The sequence below is a fragment of the Muntiacus reevesi genome, chromosome 1 (genome assembly GCF_963930625.1).
Source record: "Muntiacus reevesi chromosome 1, mMunRee1.1, whole genome shotgun sequence".
In the NCBI taxonomy this organism is placed as follows: domain Eukaryota; kingdom Metazoa; phylum Chordata; class Mammalia; order Artiodactyla; family Cervidae; genus Muntiacus; species Muntiacus reevesi.
Genome location: NC_089249.1, coordinates 209,062,759 through 209,079,188, shown reverse-complemented (window position 1 = coordinate 209,079,188; position 16,430 = coordinate 209,062,759). Strand labels below are relative to the sequence as shown.

The window sequence follows — 16,430 nt, the reverse complement described above, 5'->3', positions numbered from 1 at the left end:
CACCCTCACTCTGCCCACCCGGACCTCTGGCTGTTTCTGGAACTCTGCAGTCTGCCGTTCCTCCAGGGCCAGGCTCTGGTCCCCTGTGCCTCGCTCCCTCCGCCCCAGCGTCCCTGTGGCTTGCTGTACCCTCACTGCCTCCACGTCCTAACCAGGGGGCCCTGACCACCTCTTCACCCTCTCGTCACTCTCCTGGCTGTTTCTCTTCATGGACGTATACCCACCTGATGTTGTTATATAGTCACGTGGTATGTATTTGAGTTATTTGTCTCCTTCCAAGGGAACCATGAGAGCTGTTTGTTTGCAGCTCTCTCCAGCATCTAATATTTATCAAGTGAGTTAATGAATGAGTTTGCCAGACCAGGCATGTACCTGTCTGAAGGGTCAGCACACCCTCAGGATAAGAAATGCCTGCACGGATGATGTGATTCCTCAAAGAAAACCGGTGGCCATCTCCGAATCAAGGGGGACTGGATTCAAAAACAGTGTCACATTTTTAAGTTCAGATCACTTTCTACAGCAAGGTCCCAGGAGTGGAATGTCAATGGATATGAATGTTTTGAATTTCCAGGTATGTGCTTTAGCCTTGTTGTTTAGTCAGTCATGTCTGACTCTGCGACCTCATGGACTATATAGCCCTTCAGGCGCCTCTGTCCACGGGATTTCCCAGCAAGAAATACTGGAGTGGGTTGCCATTTCCTTCTTCAGGGGATCTTCCCAACCCAGGGATCGAACCTGCATCTCCCTGCATTCTTTACCATCAGAGCCACCAGGGAAGCCCTCATACTTTAGCCTTCCGGCCCCGTAACAATCCTCCTCATGGTAGGCAAAATAATGTTAAATGCAGATCACATCATGCCCCCTACTTAAGCCCAAGAGCTCTCCATTGTACTTGAAATAAAAGAAGAGCTGTGCCCTGGTCCCCCAGGCCGGGAATGCTCTGCACTCAGCCTTACTCTCTGACCCTCAGGCTACAGCACACTGGCTTGTTCTGTCCTGGGCCCTCTCACTGCACCTCAGGATCCTTGTATTTTCTCTCCCCGCTGGCATGAAGGCCTATGTCCAAGGTCTGGCCTGACAGCTACGCTTCTGTCTCCTCCGAGCTCAGCTCAAATGTCCCCTCAGGAGGCCACCTGAACAGCTCCACCACCCACACCCAGCCTCACCAGCAAACCTGTTGTGTCCTCTCTACTGTATCAACACCCTTTTATACGTCACCTCATTTAATCTGTCTTCATCACTAGAATGTCAATTCCATGATGCCTGTCACTGTCCACTGCTGTATTCTCAAACTCAAAACATACGTGGCGTTGCTCTTAGGAGGCTTGCAGCAATTAACACCCCCATCAACAGTACGAGTATGCATCAATTTATCTCTCACTGAAGCAGTTTTCTTAGAACAGTGCTCAAGAGATGGAATTCTGGGGGACCAACACAGCTTGAGCCCTACAGGAGAAGCAATGGGATCGTTCTGTGACACCCACCACCCGCATTTGTACAGAGATTAGGCACTCTGGTACAGCCAGGTATGTTACAACAAGAGCCACCAATAGCATTTTATCTTCCCACCCAGTTTAAGTATAGCCTGAATCTTTATCCCCACTATGTAAGTGGAAAAAAAAAAAAGATTCCTTTCTGTGGCAACTAGACTCCAGTGAACTTTCTAAACATATTACATTGAGTAAAAAACAGGTGAATAATCAGCTCGAGTGTATGGAATGTGGATGGGCATCACTTCTATGCATTCTCATCGCAAATTATCCAGTTGTGTTAATATTTTGAATTGCAGAACCTTTATTAATCTGTTCACTGGTGACATTAAAATGCATATATTTCTGTACATTAGTTTTTAAAAAGAACTTTAGGTTAAAAAAATGTCTTTCAAAAATAATTGATCTATATAAAAAGTATTTAATATAGAGAATAAGCACCTTTCAAAGGTAAAAGTCCCTGTGACATAGATAATACTAATCAAATCTCCCTTTACCTGAAAAGAATTTCTGTTTGAATACAAAATAATATACTTCTTGTCTCCATCTTTTTCAGACAAACCTTCAGCATCACTCAATTTGGGGATCACGCTTCATACCACAAAGTAATGATTGTGTGTGTGTTCTTCAAAAGAAGATACCGAATACAAAGTTTTGTAGTTTAAAAATAGCACCACTGGAGGAAAGGGATACGTCTTTTAAGTGCAAAGTCCCTAAACAAGTGATTGACCAAAATTCATGCTAACTAAATTTTGAGTGGTTGATTGTTATAACCTTCCTGTAATCTGGAGTGGAAAACAGAATAAAGTTAAAAAACAAAGCAAAACAGTAACTTTGAAGAATGAACACACACAAACACACACACACCCCTGCCAGACTGTGTTCTTTGTTCTCTGCCGGTTGCATCACCAGTCAGCGACCTCTACCACAAAGGGCGTTTTCACATCTATCTTGCCGCTGTTGACGATGGAGCAGTTGGTGAGCGGACGGTCGTGCCCATCAGTTGCCTGCAGCTCTATGGAGTGGACCACTGTCTGATGAGAGAAAAGGAGACCCATGGATCACTTCTGACCAGCAACTATGATGAGCAAGAGGTAAAATCAATGTGAAGTCTGAAAGCCCTGATGGGAAATAAGTTTTCATTTTTTTATGATTACAAAAACCATGTAAGCTAACTATGGAAAACTTAGGAAGTCTATACATAACATAAAATTTACCTACTAGCTTACTAATCAGAGGGCATATTTGTGTATTTCCTCTCTTCTTTTTATTAGCAACCTAGCTCTAATAAAAAATATTTCTATTCACTTGTTACAACCCAACTTATGAGTTAACATGGAATTTGAGATAATTTCAGTTCCACTATGTAAGAGGTCTAAGCGTAAGAAAATGAGCCAGAAAGCAGATTTAGTAATGGAGCTAGTTCTGGGTTTGTCCATTTTAAAGCTGACTCCAGCCAGTGATCTACAGGTTGTACGTGTGTGTACCCAGTCATTTAGTGTCTGACTCTTTGCAACCCGATGAACTATGTAGCCCACCAGGCTCCTCTGTCCATGGGATTCTCCAGGCAAGAATACTGGAGTGGGTTGCCATTTCCTCCTCCTGGGGATCTTCCTAATCCAGGAATTGAACCTGCATCTCTTGCGTCTCGTCTCCTGCACTGGCAGGCCGATACTTTACCACTAGAACCACCTGGGAAGCTGAATCTACAGGTTGAGTCTGATACTAATGTAATCTCTACCCCACGGGCTTCCCTGGCGGCTCAGACAGTAAAGGATGCGCCTGTAATGCGGGAGACCTGGGTTCGATCCCTGAGTTGGAAAGATCCCCTGGAGAAGGGAATGCTGCCCACTCCAGTATTCTAGTCTGAAGAATTACATGGACTGTATAGTCCATGAGGTCACAAAGAATCAGACATGACTAAGCGACTTTCACTCACTACCCCACTGGTGGTATAAAGACTCCTTTCTCGAGTCTGGATGGTTTCACAGCCCATGGACCACTTTGTCTCATACAAGGCAAGGACTGAGCTAGTAGATCTCTAATGAGTTTCTAAAATAGGTTGAAACAAAACAGCAACAAAGTTTCTCAGTGCTTCCAACATGGTGTCAGGTAATCCTAACTAATTTAAGATAAAAGATCAGCATTCTTCTAATAATAATATATATTTCTAAATAGATTGTGTGTGGGGGGTTCCTATGTGCATATGTGTACCTAAAACAGCAGCTACACACCTGAATGACCTGTGGCAGGTTAAAAACTGCTTATTTAATGGTTAAAATGGACATTTCTATGTTGGGTATATTTGACCACAATTTTTAACATGTTTGTTTGAAGGCCCACCTATGAAAGTTCTGATTCTACAAGTCTAGGGTGAGGTCCAGTGTTAAGAAAACCACCTAGACAATCTCTGGAGGGTCAGGAGGTGGAAGTCAGGAGATTGGGAAAATTCCTTGAAACTGTATGACACACACACTTTCTTATTTTCCTTCTAGAGAGAGTTTATAGTTTTCAATAGCTTCTTGAAGTAGTTTATGACTCATAAAATGTTCAGGACTGTTTGTCTAGGACCAGGAAGCAGATCTCCCAGGATGCATGCCAATGGTGGAGGGAGGTTAATACAGCCAACCAGGGCACCAAGACGTAAGACCCAGAAGACCAGAAGGAAAACCATGACCAGAAGAAGGAAGCCCCAAATGCATACTCTTCATTTTTCTTGCAGCCTAGCATTAAAGTGAAAGTGAAAGTGAAGCTGCTCAGACATGTCCGAATCTTTGCAACCTCATGGACTGTAGTCTATCAGGCTCCTCTGTCTATGGAATTTTCCAGGCAAGAGCACTGGAGTAGGTTGCATTTCCTTCTCCAGGGGAATCTTCCTGACCCAGGGATTGCATCCAGGTTTCCCGCATTGCAGGCAGACACTTTACCATCTGAGCCACTAGGGAGGCATTATGTTATATTCAAAAATGCTCACTTGAATCAGTTTACATTAAACTACTTGGAACCTGATTAGATTCAGCAGTCAAAACTCCAAACTGGTTTAACACATGCAAGTCTATGTTTAGCTCATTTAAAAAGCAGAAAGAGGCTGGAGACTAGGATTCCTTGCTATTCAAGAGTACATTCTTTTGAGGACACCGGCTCATGAAAATGTAGGCATGTCCTTCACTGTGATGGGACCTAAAGTGATATATTAAGTGACAGATGTTTGCCCCAATTGCTTCTCATCCCACTTATTGTTTAATCATTAAGTTGTGTCCAACTCTTTGGGATCCTGTGGACTGTAACCCGCCAGGCTCCTCTGTCCATGGGATTTCCCAGGCAAAAACACTGGGGTGAGTTGCCATTTCCTTCTCCAGGGGATCTTCCCAACCAAGGGATCAAACCTGCATCTCCTGCACTGGCAGGCAAATTCTTTTACTACTGAGCCACCTGGGAAGCCCTATCCCACTTGCCAATGAGAATTATTTGACAGTTCTGGTTGAACATATCTTTGCCTTGTAAGGGAGGTTGAGTCAGCCAGCTCAGTTCCTGCCCTTCTGTTGGGTAGAATCCGAATAACAGGTAGAAGTTATAGAAGAACTGCAGTGAGTGAGAATAGTTTATTTATATTTGGATGAGTTCACATGAAAAGCAATGAAATATGGCAGAGGGAAGAGACTCAAGGATGTTCCAGGGTTGTACCGGGCAGACCTTACAGCTGCCAGTTGAGGAGCTGGAAGAGCATCTTTGGGCAGTTGCTAAGGAGGAGAAATGCAGGGAGTGGAAGAGAATGAGGATTTTAAGAATTCTTCCTGTGGGTTATGAATTGGACCCCTTTGATGTTCTTTGAGACACAGGAGCATAAATTTGAATTCTCTTTAGGAATTCTGGTTGTTATACTATGTGCCTTTGAAACTGACCTGTATCTGTACTGAACTACATGGGCTCAGGGTTTTTAAAAATATTTTGAAATTGTGGTAAGGAACACATGGAGAAGAAAATGGCAACCCACTCCAGTATTCTTGCCTGGAAAATTCTATGGACAGAAGAGCCTTGGCAGGCTACAGTTCATGAGGTTGCAGAGAATCAGACACAACTGAGCAACTGAGCACAAGAAACACATAACATATAACTACCATCTTAGCCACTTCTAAGTCTAATTTTAAGTTCATTAGTTTAAGCATATTCACATTATCGTGCAACTAAATCTCCAGCAGTTTTTCATCTTGTAAAACTGAAGATTCATAGAGATGCTCATTGAACACTAGCCCCCCATTTCTTTACCCCCCAGCCCCTGGAAACCATCATCCTGCTTTATGTTCCCATGTATTTGACTACTTTACATTCCTCATTTGATTGGAATCATAGTCTTTTTTGTGACAGGCTTACTTTACTTAACATGACATTCTCAAGATTTATCCACGTTCTGGCAAGTGACAGGATTTCCTTCCTTTTTAAGTTGAAATGATATTTCATTGTACCTACAGGATTTCATTTGGTTACATTAAAATGAGTTTCCAATTATATCTAATAGTATGATAAATTAAGGACTCAACTCTTCACTGTCAAGTCCCGGCCTCCCCCCCAGCTTCCACCCTAATACTCCTAACAATTAAAATACCGTGTGTCTGCATGTTAAGTCGCTTCAGTCATATCTGACTCTCTGTGAGCCTATGGAATGTAGCCCATGAGGCTGCTGTGTCCTGGGATTCTCCAGGTGTGAACACTGGAGTGGGTTGCCATGCCCTTCTCTAGAGGATCTTCCCAACACAGGGACTGAACCCACGTACCATATATACTTTATTCACCTTTGAAGAGGCCAGTCAGCATATAATTATGGCTCTCTAAGAAGCATAATTTGAGAGCAAATCATTAAGAGTACTTTCATTATAAAGCTTTGAATGAGAAAAAATGATATATCAAGTTACCATTCCATCGAGGACTTTTCCAAATACCACATGTTTGCCATCCAGCCAGGTGGGCTTGGTCAAGGTGATAAAGAACTGAGAGCCATTGGTGTCAGGCCCAGCATTGGCCATGCTGACCCACCCAATGCCATAATGCTTGAGTTTGAAGTTCTCATCTGGGAATGTCTCACCATAAATGCTTATACCTGGGTGAGACAAAACAAAAAGGATAGAGTCAACAGGTGTTATACAAAAGTAAATTCTTCAAAGGGAAGTATAAGGTTTGAGTAGAACTGGTTAAGAGAACCCTATAGAAGATGAGGGAAAGATGGTCAAACATAAAGAGAAATTAAGCAGAGGATAAAATTTACTCCTTAAGGAAACAGAGCACCAGGGACCAAAAGAAACAAACAAAAGCCTTAAATATGACACAAGATGGCAAGATGCCCTCTGGCCTCAAATGAAGACCCAAACCTTGACCAAGCAAGTCAGTGATTTCACTTTGAAATGAGAAGGAATGGGAGGGCAGGATGACATCGTAAAGTCTGATGGAATGATGGGTAAGCCATCATAGGGACCCCATCTCTGTCTTGAGGGTCAGGCCACTTGTCCTGGGTCACTCATACCTCAGCAGCCAAGCCAACTGCAACATGCACTTAATATACACCCTTAGCCAATCCTCATGACAGTCCTAGAGGGTAGGTTCTCTCATTCCCATTGTGAATGGGAAACTTATCACACTTATCAAATGGGAGCTTATCAAACTTGAAGAAAGTAAAACTTGAACTTCTGGCTCCAACTCTGGTTCTCTAAGCATGTAGAGCCTCAGTACTAAGAAGAATTGTGCCAGCCTGGAAGTCATTAGGCTTGATGACTTCAGGGTACAGAGGGTGACAGCAACTGGGAGCAGCCAAGGAGCCAACCTTGAGCCAAAGGCGGGCATGGGGGCTGGAGATCTAGCACAGCACATTTTTCCTGTAAAACAACGGTGCAGACCACCCGCTCCATCCCCCGACCCTGAGTGCCTGGACACCCAGCTCCTCCACTGCAGGCCACCTTATCCATCAGGGGCCAACCTTAAAGTCCTGGCTCAGTTAGCTCTCATGTTATCTCCTTCTCACTATGCAGTGCTTGTGAAGGACCAGGCAAAACAGTTCCTTAAGACTTGAGTCTTACATGGGCACTTTTCTTCATTCATGTACAACCAAAACCTCTTCATAGCTAACAGAGTTAACTTTTCAAACAGGTTATCTAGAAAGTGTTGCAATAGAGGAATAGTAAGGACATTTTGTGAACCCTGATGATTTTTTTTTCTTAAAGTGTACATCTTAGGATATATGGCTTCAAAATAAATAACTGGGTATTTTAACAACTTCATTGATTTGTAACTCTTATATTTATCTGAGTAACTAATATTTAATAATTTAAGGAACCCTGCCTTTTTCTTTCTTTTTTTTTTTTGTAGAAGAAGTCAAATATAATTCATCTTCCTAAGAGGGGGGAAAAAAAATCCAATCCTGGCTCAGTTAGAAGGACCAGAAGTGAATACCAAAGGTAAGCAATTTATAGCTGGTTGGTAAGTGACAAATGAAGGAAGGAAAGTTCTGCCTACAGAGAAGTCTAGGCTAAATTTAAATGATCCAAAAGGTCCTATCTCCAAAACTCAGAGAATTTTAACTCTGTACATGCATGTGCACACATGCGCACACACACACAGCAGAGAGAGAAAGAGAAAACAGAGAACACAGTGAAGTTCCATCACCATTCCTGCCGGGCCTCAGGAAGGACGATGGGGTGCCAGTCCTGAGGGGACCAGCACTGGAACTGCAGGCTTCTCCACCGGAGACCCAGCTCTGCAGCAGCCCCATTCAACCAAGTAACCTGAACACGTTCCTCTGCGCCAGTCTACATTCCCATACCCACCAGCATTTCCACAGGTGTCTTGGCAAATCCAAGCATTTAATGACAGCCACTTTGTTATTTAAAAAACCATTGCAGTAAACATAAAATTAACAATAATGCTTGAAAATGGCTTGTTTCATTAAAACGTTAGCCATTTACTATCTACCAAACCCAGTATTTGCTGGATTAAAAATTTTAAACCTGAAATAAATAAAAATTCGGTGTAGTTCCATATTGTTTGTATGTTCAGGAAAAGAACTCACTACATTTCTGAGGAAAAGACAGACCAGGGAGCTGGGCAGCTAGAATCCTCAATGAGAAATAATAAGATATATTTGAAATTCTATAAACTGAATTATGGGTTCTTTATTGAATTCTAATGATGTTGATAAAAATTATACTGTAACTGTGACAAGTGGTCTATTACTTAATTTTTTACTACTGCAAAAGCTGATGATAAAAAGAGAATTTTGAAAGAAGGAGGTAAGTTCACCTGTGATCCTGCCACCTAAGTACCAGTCTCATCATGCTGGCATGATGCTTCTGGGTCACCACCAACCCCCCGCAAAATGCACTCCTGCAGCTGGAGTGCCCCCCAGGGAACATGGCTCTTCCTTGCTATGACAGACATCTTTCCATATTGCTACATACCGGGAGTCTAGGATTTTTATAACTGCAAAACAGCCTACTAAATGAATACATCTCCATTAAAGAAGGATAATGCACACCCAAGCAAAGACTGTTTAAAATTAGGAAGCCTCACTCATTCACACCTGCCAAGATTTTGTTAGATGAGGCCCCCCCAACCAAAACCTCTTATCTTTCTGGAAGAATTAGTTTGTCTTTCTGACTTTGTTCCTTCAAGCTGGGAGCTCAATATGCTGGGTAAACATATCATCTTGTCTTAGGTTTCACTTGGGAAAGCGGGAAAGGAAACGTTTAAGAGATGACGTTACCACCGGTGCCATCTCCTCGGGTGAAGTCTCCTCCTTGAATCATGAAATCTTTGATGACGCGATGAAATTTGCTTCCTTTATATCCATATCCTTTCTAAAGAGATTATGTCAATTGAATACACAAGCAGATACAACCCATACTGTAAGATAAACCCCAGTGTTTATCTGGAAATGACAAAATGAGAAAATTACACAAAATATCTACAGAACTAAATTAGGTACCTACAATAGCTTACTGACAGATATTTACCATTAGCTGACTGAAAAATAAATAAACTATGGAAGTAAAATACTAACATGCACAAGTAAGAAGAGAGAAGTTTGCATTTTCACTTCATGACTGTTTCACTTTCTAGAACCTTGAGGAAACTGAGTGCTTAAAGAATACAGATTTTATAGAAAAACAAAGTAAAATATTACTAGATGTCTCAGGTTCATCTCATCTACTAATTTAATACTTATTTTCCCAAGTACAACTTTTTTTTTACATTTAAGTTTTTTTTAATGTATTTATTTGTAATTGGAGGATAATAGTTTTACAATATTGTGTTGGTTTCTGCCATACATCAACATGAATCAGCCATAGACATACATATGCGTCCTCCCCTTGAACTTCCCTCCCACTTCCCACCCCTCGAGGCTGTCACAGAGCCCCAGTGAGTTCCCTGAGTCATGCAGCAAATTCCCACTGGTTATCTATTTTACATATGGCAGTGTATATGTTCCCATGCCATTCTCTCCATTCATCCCCCAGAATACATCTGTATTCCATCCTTAAAAGGAGGAAGATTCAATTCTGTGCACAGTTGGAAGGAATAAAACTGAGACATACCTCTCCTGTTGCCAGAGCGACAAAATTTTCCACAGTCTTGGGCACAACTTTTCCAAAGAGGCCAATTACGATTCTGCCAACATCTTTATCTCCAATCCTCACATCAAAGAAGACCTGCATGTGTTTGAAAGGCGGAGCACAAGGTCACACGGTAGAAAAGCCACAATACAAGGCGAGTGAATATGACAGTCTGAGAACGGACCCACAGGTGAGGGCCCTGGCCACCAGCATTTTATAGAGGAGGGGGTGAAGGAGCAAGAGATAAATTAAAGGAGTTCTGAAACCATTTTTGTGGGCGCATTTCACTCACAAATATTCATTCACCAAACAGTTATGGAGCATCAGCACTGAGTCAGACACTGTACTAAGAACTGGGTTTAAAGTTGGACTCAGTACTGTCCGAATGAGCCAGTAAGTTTCAAGAATCCCTCTCCCCCAAGGACCCCAGACACACACTGCTGCTGCCTCCTGTTCCTAGCTCTGTGGACAGAGCTAGGGGTTGAGAGTGGAGACTGCTGTTCTTCTGAAAGGTGATGCTCTCCAGTCTTGGCAGGAGAAAAAAAACTGGTAAGGAAAGAAAGAGTCTAACCGTCCAGATTTATTTTTTTACAACTTCGAGCAGCGCCAAATTCCCAATGAGTTCTCAATAGATGTCTGCCGTCAAGGGGCCTGTGAAAGATGATCAAAACACACAGCCCTGCTCCAGAAGGCCTGCCACTCACACCCAAACACAGTATGACACCTGGGCCTCCACTCGTCCTAAGTACAGCAAACACTGCACGCTGGCCCTGACAGAGCCATTTACCTGTACACTTAAGACACCGAATCCGGTCCTCACGTTCCCAAAGTTGCCCAAGTAGAATGTGCCCTTTCTCTGTCACAACATTTTAAAACAGAAGAGAACAAGCACACCTCCAGAAGTTAGTTGCTTCTTTCTTTACAGATAAGCCTTAAAAGTTCTCTTGGACTTTTTTTTAACTGTTTCACCTAAAACGAAATTATATATGTTCTGCTTCACAAATCACTATGTTAAGATGAATTTGAGACAGAACGTTTGAAAAGGCCACAGAGTCAAAGGGCATTCTGTTAGCAAGTTTAGATTATAGGAACCAATTCACTATTTGAATGGGTAAAAAGAAAAGACATTCAAGAGATGGCTTTAAAAAAATTTAAGAAGGTGTCAAAGAGAAAAGATGTCATATAGTTTAGAAAAATCACAAAGTAAAGACTGTCAAGCTTTAGTTCAAGACAAGAGCCTCTGCCAATGCATCAGGATGTCCGTCACAGGATGATGTGATATTTATTGTTCCTTGTGGCATTTTGCAGTTTTACATGGCCAGAGCTGTAAAAACTGTGTTATTATTATTTTATGGTAAAAGTTTAGAGAATGCACAAAAGACCAGGCCCTTGAGATTGGGCAGTGCAGTGAAGAAGGACGATTCAGGAAGCTCCATTAATGCCTGCAAGAGCCTGGCATGCAGAGCTGGGGTCAAAGAAGCAGTTCTCCAAAGGGATTTCCAAACCAAGGAGTAAATTCAGTAACAGGCAATAATGAAGAGGCTCCAGGACAAGAACTGGGTATGTAATCATAAGGAAGCACCACATGAACCTGCCAGACTTTTAAAATAAAGAAGAGAAAAGAAAGCCTGTGAACATTTCAACAGCAAAGAGAATAAAATGTGGGAGGACAGCATGAGAAGATGAAGAAAAAGTGTCTAAGACACCCAGCGTAATTCTCCAATAACCATCTTGTTTTCCTACATGCAGCCTAGCACATGTATTAATAAGATGTTTTTTCCCAAACCACAGCATCCTTCAACTTCTTGCATGATGGCATGAAAATGCATCAGAGTTGCCCTAACTCTAATGGAAATGATAAAATCAAATCTTATTAAGTACTTGTCAAAGATCTCGGCAGAAGGCAGTGTGAGGGTACAAGTGGAGGAGGTCTCTGTCCTCAGGGAGATTATGGAAAGACAGGCCAAGTACATAAACAGCCATAGCTTAAGGCTGCGGGTGACAAGTGCCCCAAGAACACTGAATACCAGTGTGCTGGAGGGATGCTGAGGGCTGAGAGAGGGCATCCTGACAGAGGTGTGAAGGGATGCAAGCCTGGAAGGAGGGGAGCACCCTCCGGGCACAAGCCCCGCCTGGCAGTTCTTTCTGGAACCAAAGCACTGAGACAGGAAAAGGGATCCACGTGCAGAGAAGTGACAGAACCCTTCTGACCACAACCGGCTGGGAAGGAAGGTCACCCCTTTCAGAAGGCGGAGGAAGGATGCTGGCTAAGAGTTCCAAGTTTCATTAGGCAATACTGGGAACGTGAAAGACAGAATTTCAATTTGAAGCTGCGTTTACTTGGACTGTGATTTGTCATCAATGTGGCTCTCTCTGTCTAGGCAATTTCTACCTGAAGGGGCGGAAATGGCATATTTAGATCCCCAGTGCCCAGCACAGTGTCAGCTCAAGCAGGTACTAAAAAAAGAAAAGTCAGGCAATACTGAATGAAGACCAGGGCATACGCACACCTAAACAGACGGTGAGGTGGGCCTGGGGTGGCTGCCAGGCAAACCCTCATCTCTGAGATTATCTCTGACTTTGCTGCCTGTCCTTGGGAACAGGCCCTGTGAAAGGGATGAGGCTGCAAAGTCCCACAGAAGAGGAAGCACAGAGATAGTCACTGTGATGGGGCGTCAAGCTTTAAAAGAAGGTATGTACAGATAAAATGTCATGGTGAGAGGTGATGATTATCTGTGGAGATCAGGGCAGGCTTCCTGGAAAAGGTGGCACTTCAATTCCATGTTGCACTTCTAGAGCTGGCCCCTTGGTCCCTCCTTTTTTCCCTTGAGGCTGCCCTTGAAAGTCATTTGAAAATTATGGGGCGCTAGAGGGTGGGAAGAGACAGGGGAAGAGGCAAGAGGACCTCACAGAGCCTGCCCCAAACCCTAGTAGGGTTAATTGTGCTTGTTTCCAGAGTAACTGGAGAAGCACCAAGTGCAGGAGCCTGGAGGTCAAAGAAACCGTTCTCAAACCAGCTCCACCACTTACTGGCCACAGGACCTTGGGCAACTCTGAGCCCCTGCTCCTCATCTCTACCTGCCCTGCCCCAGAAGGATTAATAAGATAACACAAATAACAATAACAGTTGACCTCTTAAATCAGGAACTTCAATCAGGGCTAAGCACTTCACTTGCTCTATCACATCTAATATGCAAAACCTAACCAGCAGGTATTATTTCTATTTCCACTTGCAGAGGAGGAGCCTCGGGTATTCTCAGTAACTTGTTATTCCTTCAGCTGAAGCCTCTTGGCCACTCTGAGAACTGCAGAAAGTGACAGCAACCTGTGACTTGAGCATAGCTGGAAAGATAGCAGTATTATTTTACACTCTCAGGTGCCTGACGCCGCATAGAGCCCATGGCATCTGCTGGAAAATGCAAGGGTGCGAATGCCAACTGAGTGGGTTTTGAGACCAGTGAGGCTCCGAGACTGGGCAAGAGGCTGAGGTGGTGGCCAGCACCAAGATTTACAGACAAGAAAGGGCCCTGGGAGGGACAGCACTTCATACCTCTCATTTACAGATTCCTGTTTTCAAACACTCTCAGAGGAAAAGCTGAAGATTGCTGGGGAAAACACACAATACACTAGAGTGATGGCCAATTCATCTACTTGTCCACACTCAGAGAAATCATTTTTAGTATTTCCACTTCCCAACAGAGTAGTTGTCTTAAAATGCCCCACTGAAAAAGTGATTCAGTAGAGTCGAATCTGTGGCAGGATATGCCTGCACAGTTAGTTTTTAGAACTTAATGACAAATGGGGTGGGGGAAAAAAGGAGATAGTGTTAAGTGACTATCCCAAACCTATAGAGTGCATGAAAATTCACTCAGTGAGTGCACCCTGGCTAAGAAGCCCCACTCTTTTTCCCCTCTCCCTGAGGTTCCCAGCCACAGTTCATTTATCACTGCACCCCCCGCAGCAGGGCCTTCCTTTTCACTCTTCACTCCCCGGCTACATCAGGTGTTGGGCTGAACCTCTCCAGCCCCAAGTCCTCCCCACTCCTCCGGTGGGGTCTGCAGTGGAGGACTAAAGCACCCAACACTGTCATTTCTACTGGCAGACAGGGGGCCGATTGTTAAGACCACCTGCAGCTGCTCCTCCTTCCACATTCCAAGACACTCCTGCCAGTGGGTTTTCTAGAAGTGGTGATCAAGGGCACCAAATCACTCTTTTCCTCCCTCTGTCTCTCCAGGCATCCTTCCATTATCTTCTAACCTTGGGTAAACATGCTGAAAAAAGACCTGAAGCTGTAAGGAGGCAGATCCTCACCCCACCACCTCCCATCGAGATTTAAGGACTGGCCTCAGTCATGCAGGGGCCTCCTGGGCCTCGCTCCACAGCATCCCAAGCCCTGTGTCTACTCCCCAGTATGAAGAGCGCACCTCTCCCTCCCTGGCTGCGATTGATAGTGGTTCCTAAACGCGGAAGGGAGGACAGTCCTTGGTTAAGCAAGGCCACGTAACGCCTACCCTACCGCAAGCGACAGGGACTGGACCTGGGCTCTGCGAGGCCGGGTGACATCCGCGGGGGCGGCCCAGCTGCAACCCCTCCTCTCTGGCGCGCCTCCTTCGCCCGCCTGCATTCTTCCTGCCTCTATTCCCAAGTCCGCGCCACGCCGAAGGAAGTCTTCGGCTGTCTCCTCCCTAGAGAAAGGGCTCTCCGGTTCCGGAAGCTTCTCCCAGCTCGCGGGCTGATGGCCACGTCGGATCACCAGCCCAGGAGATGACGCTCAGACAGTCCGAGGCGGGGGGCGGGCTCGGCCTAGCGCCCCTAAAGTCTCCCAGCAGAGCGAGGATGCCCCCCACCCACTTGCGCGCGGGAGAACCCCCACCACTACCACCTAGCCCCGCGGCCGCCTCCCATCCTCTGCGCCTGGGAAGCCCCCTGATCGCCGCCCCTGACCCTGAGCTTCCAGTCCCCAAAGCCCCCCATCCCCCCGGGCAGCACGCGGGGAACTTGCTGCCCGCTGCCTGGTCACCTTGGCCGTCACCGAGGGGCCTCGCTTGCGGAAGCCCGAGGCTCCCGCGGACGGTACGAGGGCGCTGAGCCCCACGCAAAGCAGGAGACGTAGCAGCAGCTGGAGACCCGGGCCCATGACGAGCGGTGGCGGTGGCGGCAGCGGCTGGGGCGCGACCGCAGACTCCTGGACAGCGGGCGGGACTCCTGACCGGCTGCGCCTGCGCGCTCCCGGCTCGAGGGGCGGGGGTGTGGAGACGCGGCTACCCGGGCAAGCCCGGAACCTCGGGCGCCTCCTCCCAGCTTCAGCCCAGCGACCCGAGCTAGGGACTCGGAGAGGCGCGCCACGGAGCGCGGAGCCGAGGCGAGCCGCCGCGCGGATGGAGGGTGCGCTGGGCGCGGGGATCCAGAGCGAGCTGGCGCCGCTCGGATGATGCCTGCTCGGTCCGGAGCTGAGGGATGCAAGCTGGGGCATCGCCGGGAACTTAACAGTGTAGACGCGTATTAAACCTGATGGAAAGTCGAGGACTCTCCGGGCTCCGGATCATCCTGGCATCTTGCTTGCCGCGACGGGTCCCCCTCTGTGACCGTGTCTGCCAAGTCTGCCAGGTTCCAATGTTCCATCTGAGGCTTTAGCTAAGTTCTGGACTCCTCTCAGAACTCTTGAGACCCTGGATGTTTCTACTCGATTACACAGGACGGATGACCTCTAACTGAGATGATTCAAACTGGGGATATACTTTTTACAAACTTAAAAATTATGTTTAGGAATTAATGACATGGGGAAATACTCATATTTTTGAATGGGAAACTCATGTTGCAAAATCGGACCTCGATTGTGTAAATGTATAAAGGCATTTTAAAAACGGAAAGAAACGTACCAAAACATTTACAGTAGCTATGGTGATAGGATAATGGGGTTTTGTTTTCTTTGTAATTTTCTGATTTCCCAGATGTTCTACATTGAACATGTAAGTATTTTATAATAAGGAAAACGTTTTTAAAACTCAATGCTGTTGCCTTAGGACTTCAAAGAACTTTTTTAATGTAATAGAGCCAAAATTAACTACAAATTAATGATAGTTTTCTCTTGGTTTTCTTAGGGTCTAGTGCCATGACTTTCAAGCCAAGGTTTTCCTTGGGTAAGCAGATAGGATTCCTATGTGTAACTAAGTGTAGTCTAAAATTACACTGGAACCATTTATTATGTATACAAAGGGTAACCACCACGTTTGAAGGCTGGGCAGAACACTGGTGAGCTATTTTGATATTTCAGTCCAGTGAAGGATCTAATGACTTTTCTCATCACTCTCACCCCCAATAAAGAAAGAATCCCCATTTTGTA

The 16,430-nt window shown here is 45.1% G+C and overlaps 1 protein-coding gene across 1 annotated transcript; it reads right to left on the bottom strand.

The window, feature by feature from the left end:
- Positions 1–1,891: 1,891 nt before the first annotated feature.
- Positions 1,892–15,306, bottom strand: PPIC (peptidylprolyl isomerase C). Its single transcript, XM_065918212.1, has 5 exons — positions 15,108–15,306; positions 10,070–10,183; positions 9,238–9,331; positions 6,401–6,585; positions 1,892–2,524 (listed from the first exon to the last, which is right to left on the bottom strand). The coding sequence occupies exons 1-5, from the start codon at positions 15,222–15,224 to the stop codon at positions 2,396–2,398; spliced, it is 639 nt and encodes a 212-aa protein (XP_065774284.1). The 5' UTR covers positions 15,225–15,306; the 3' UTR covers positions 1,892–2,395.
- Between the last annotated feature and the right edge of the window lie 1,124 nt (positions 15,307–16,430).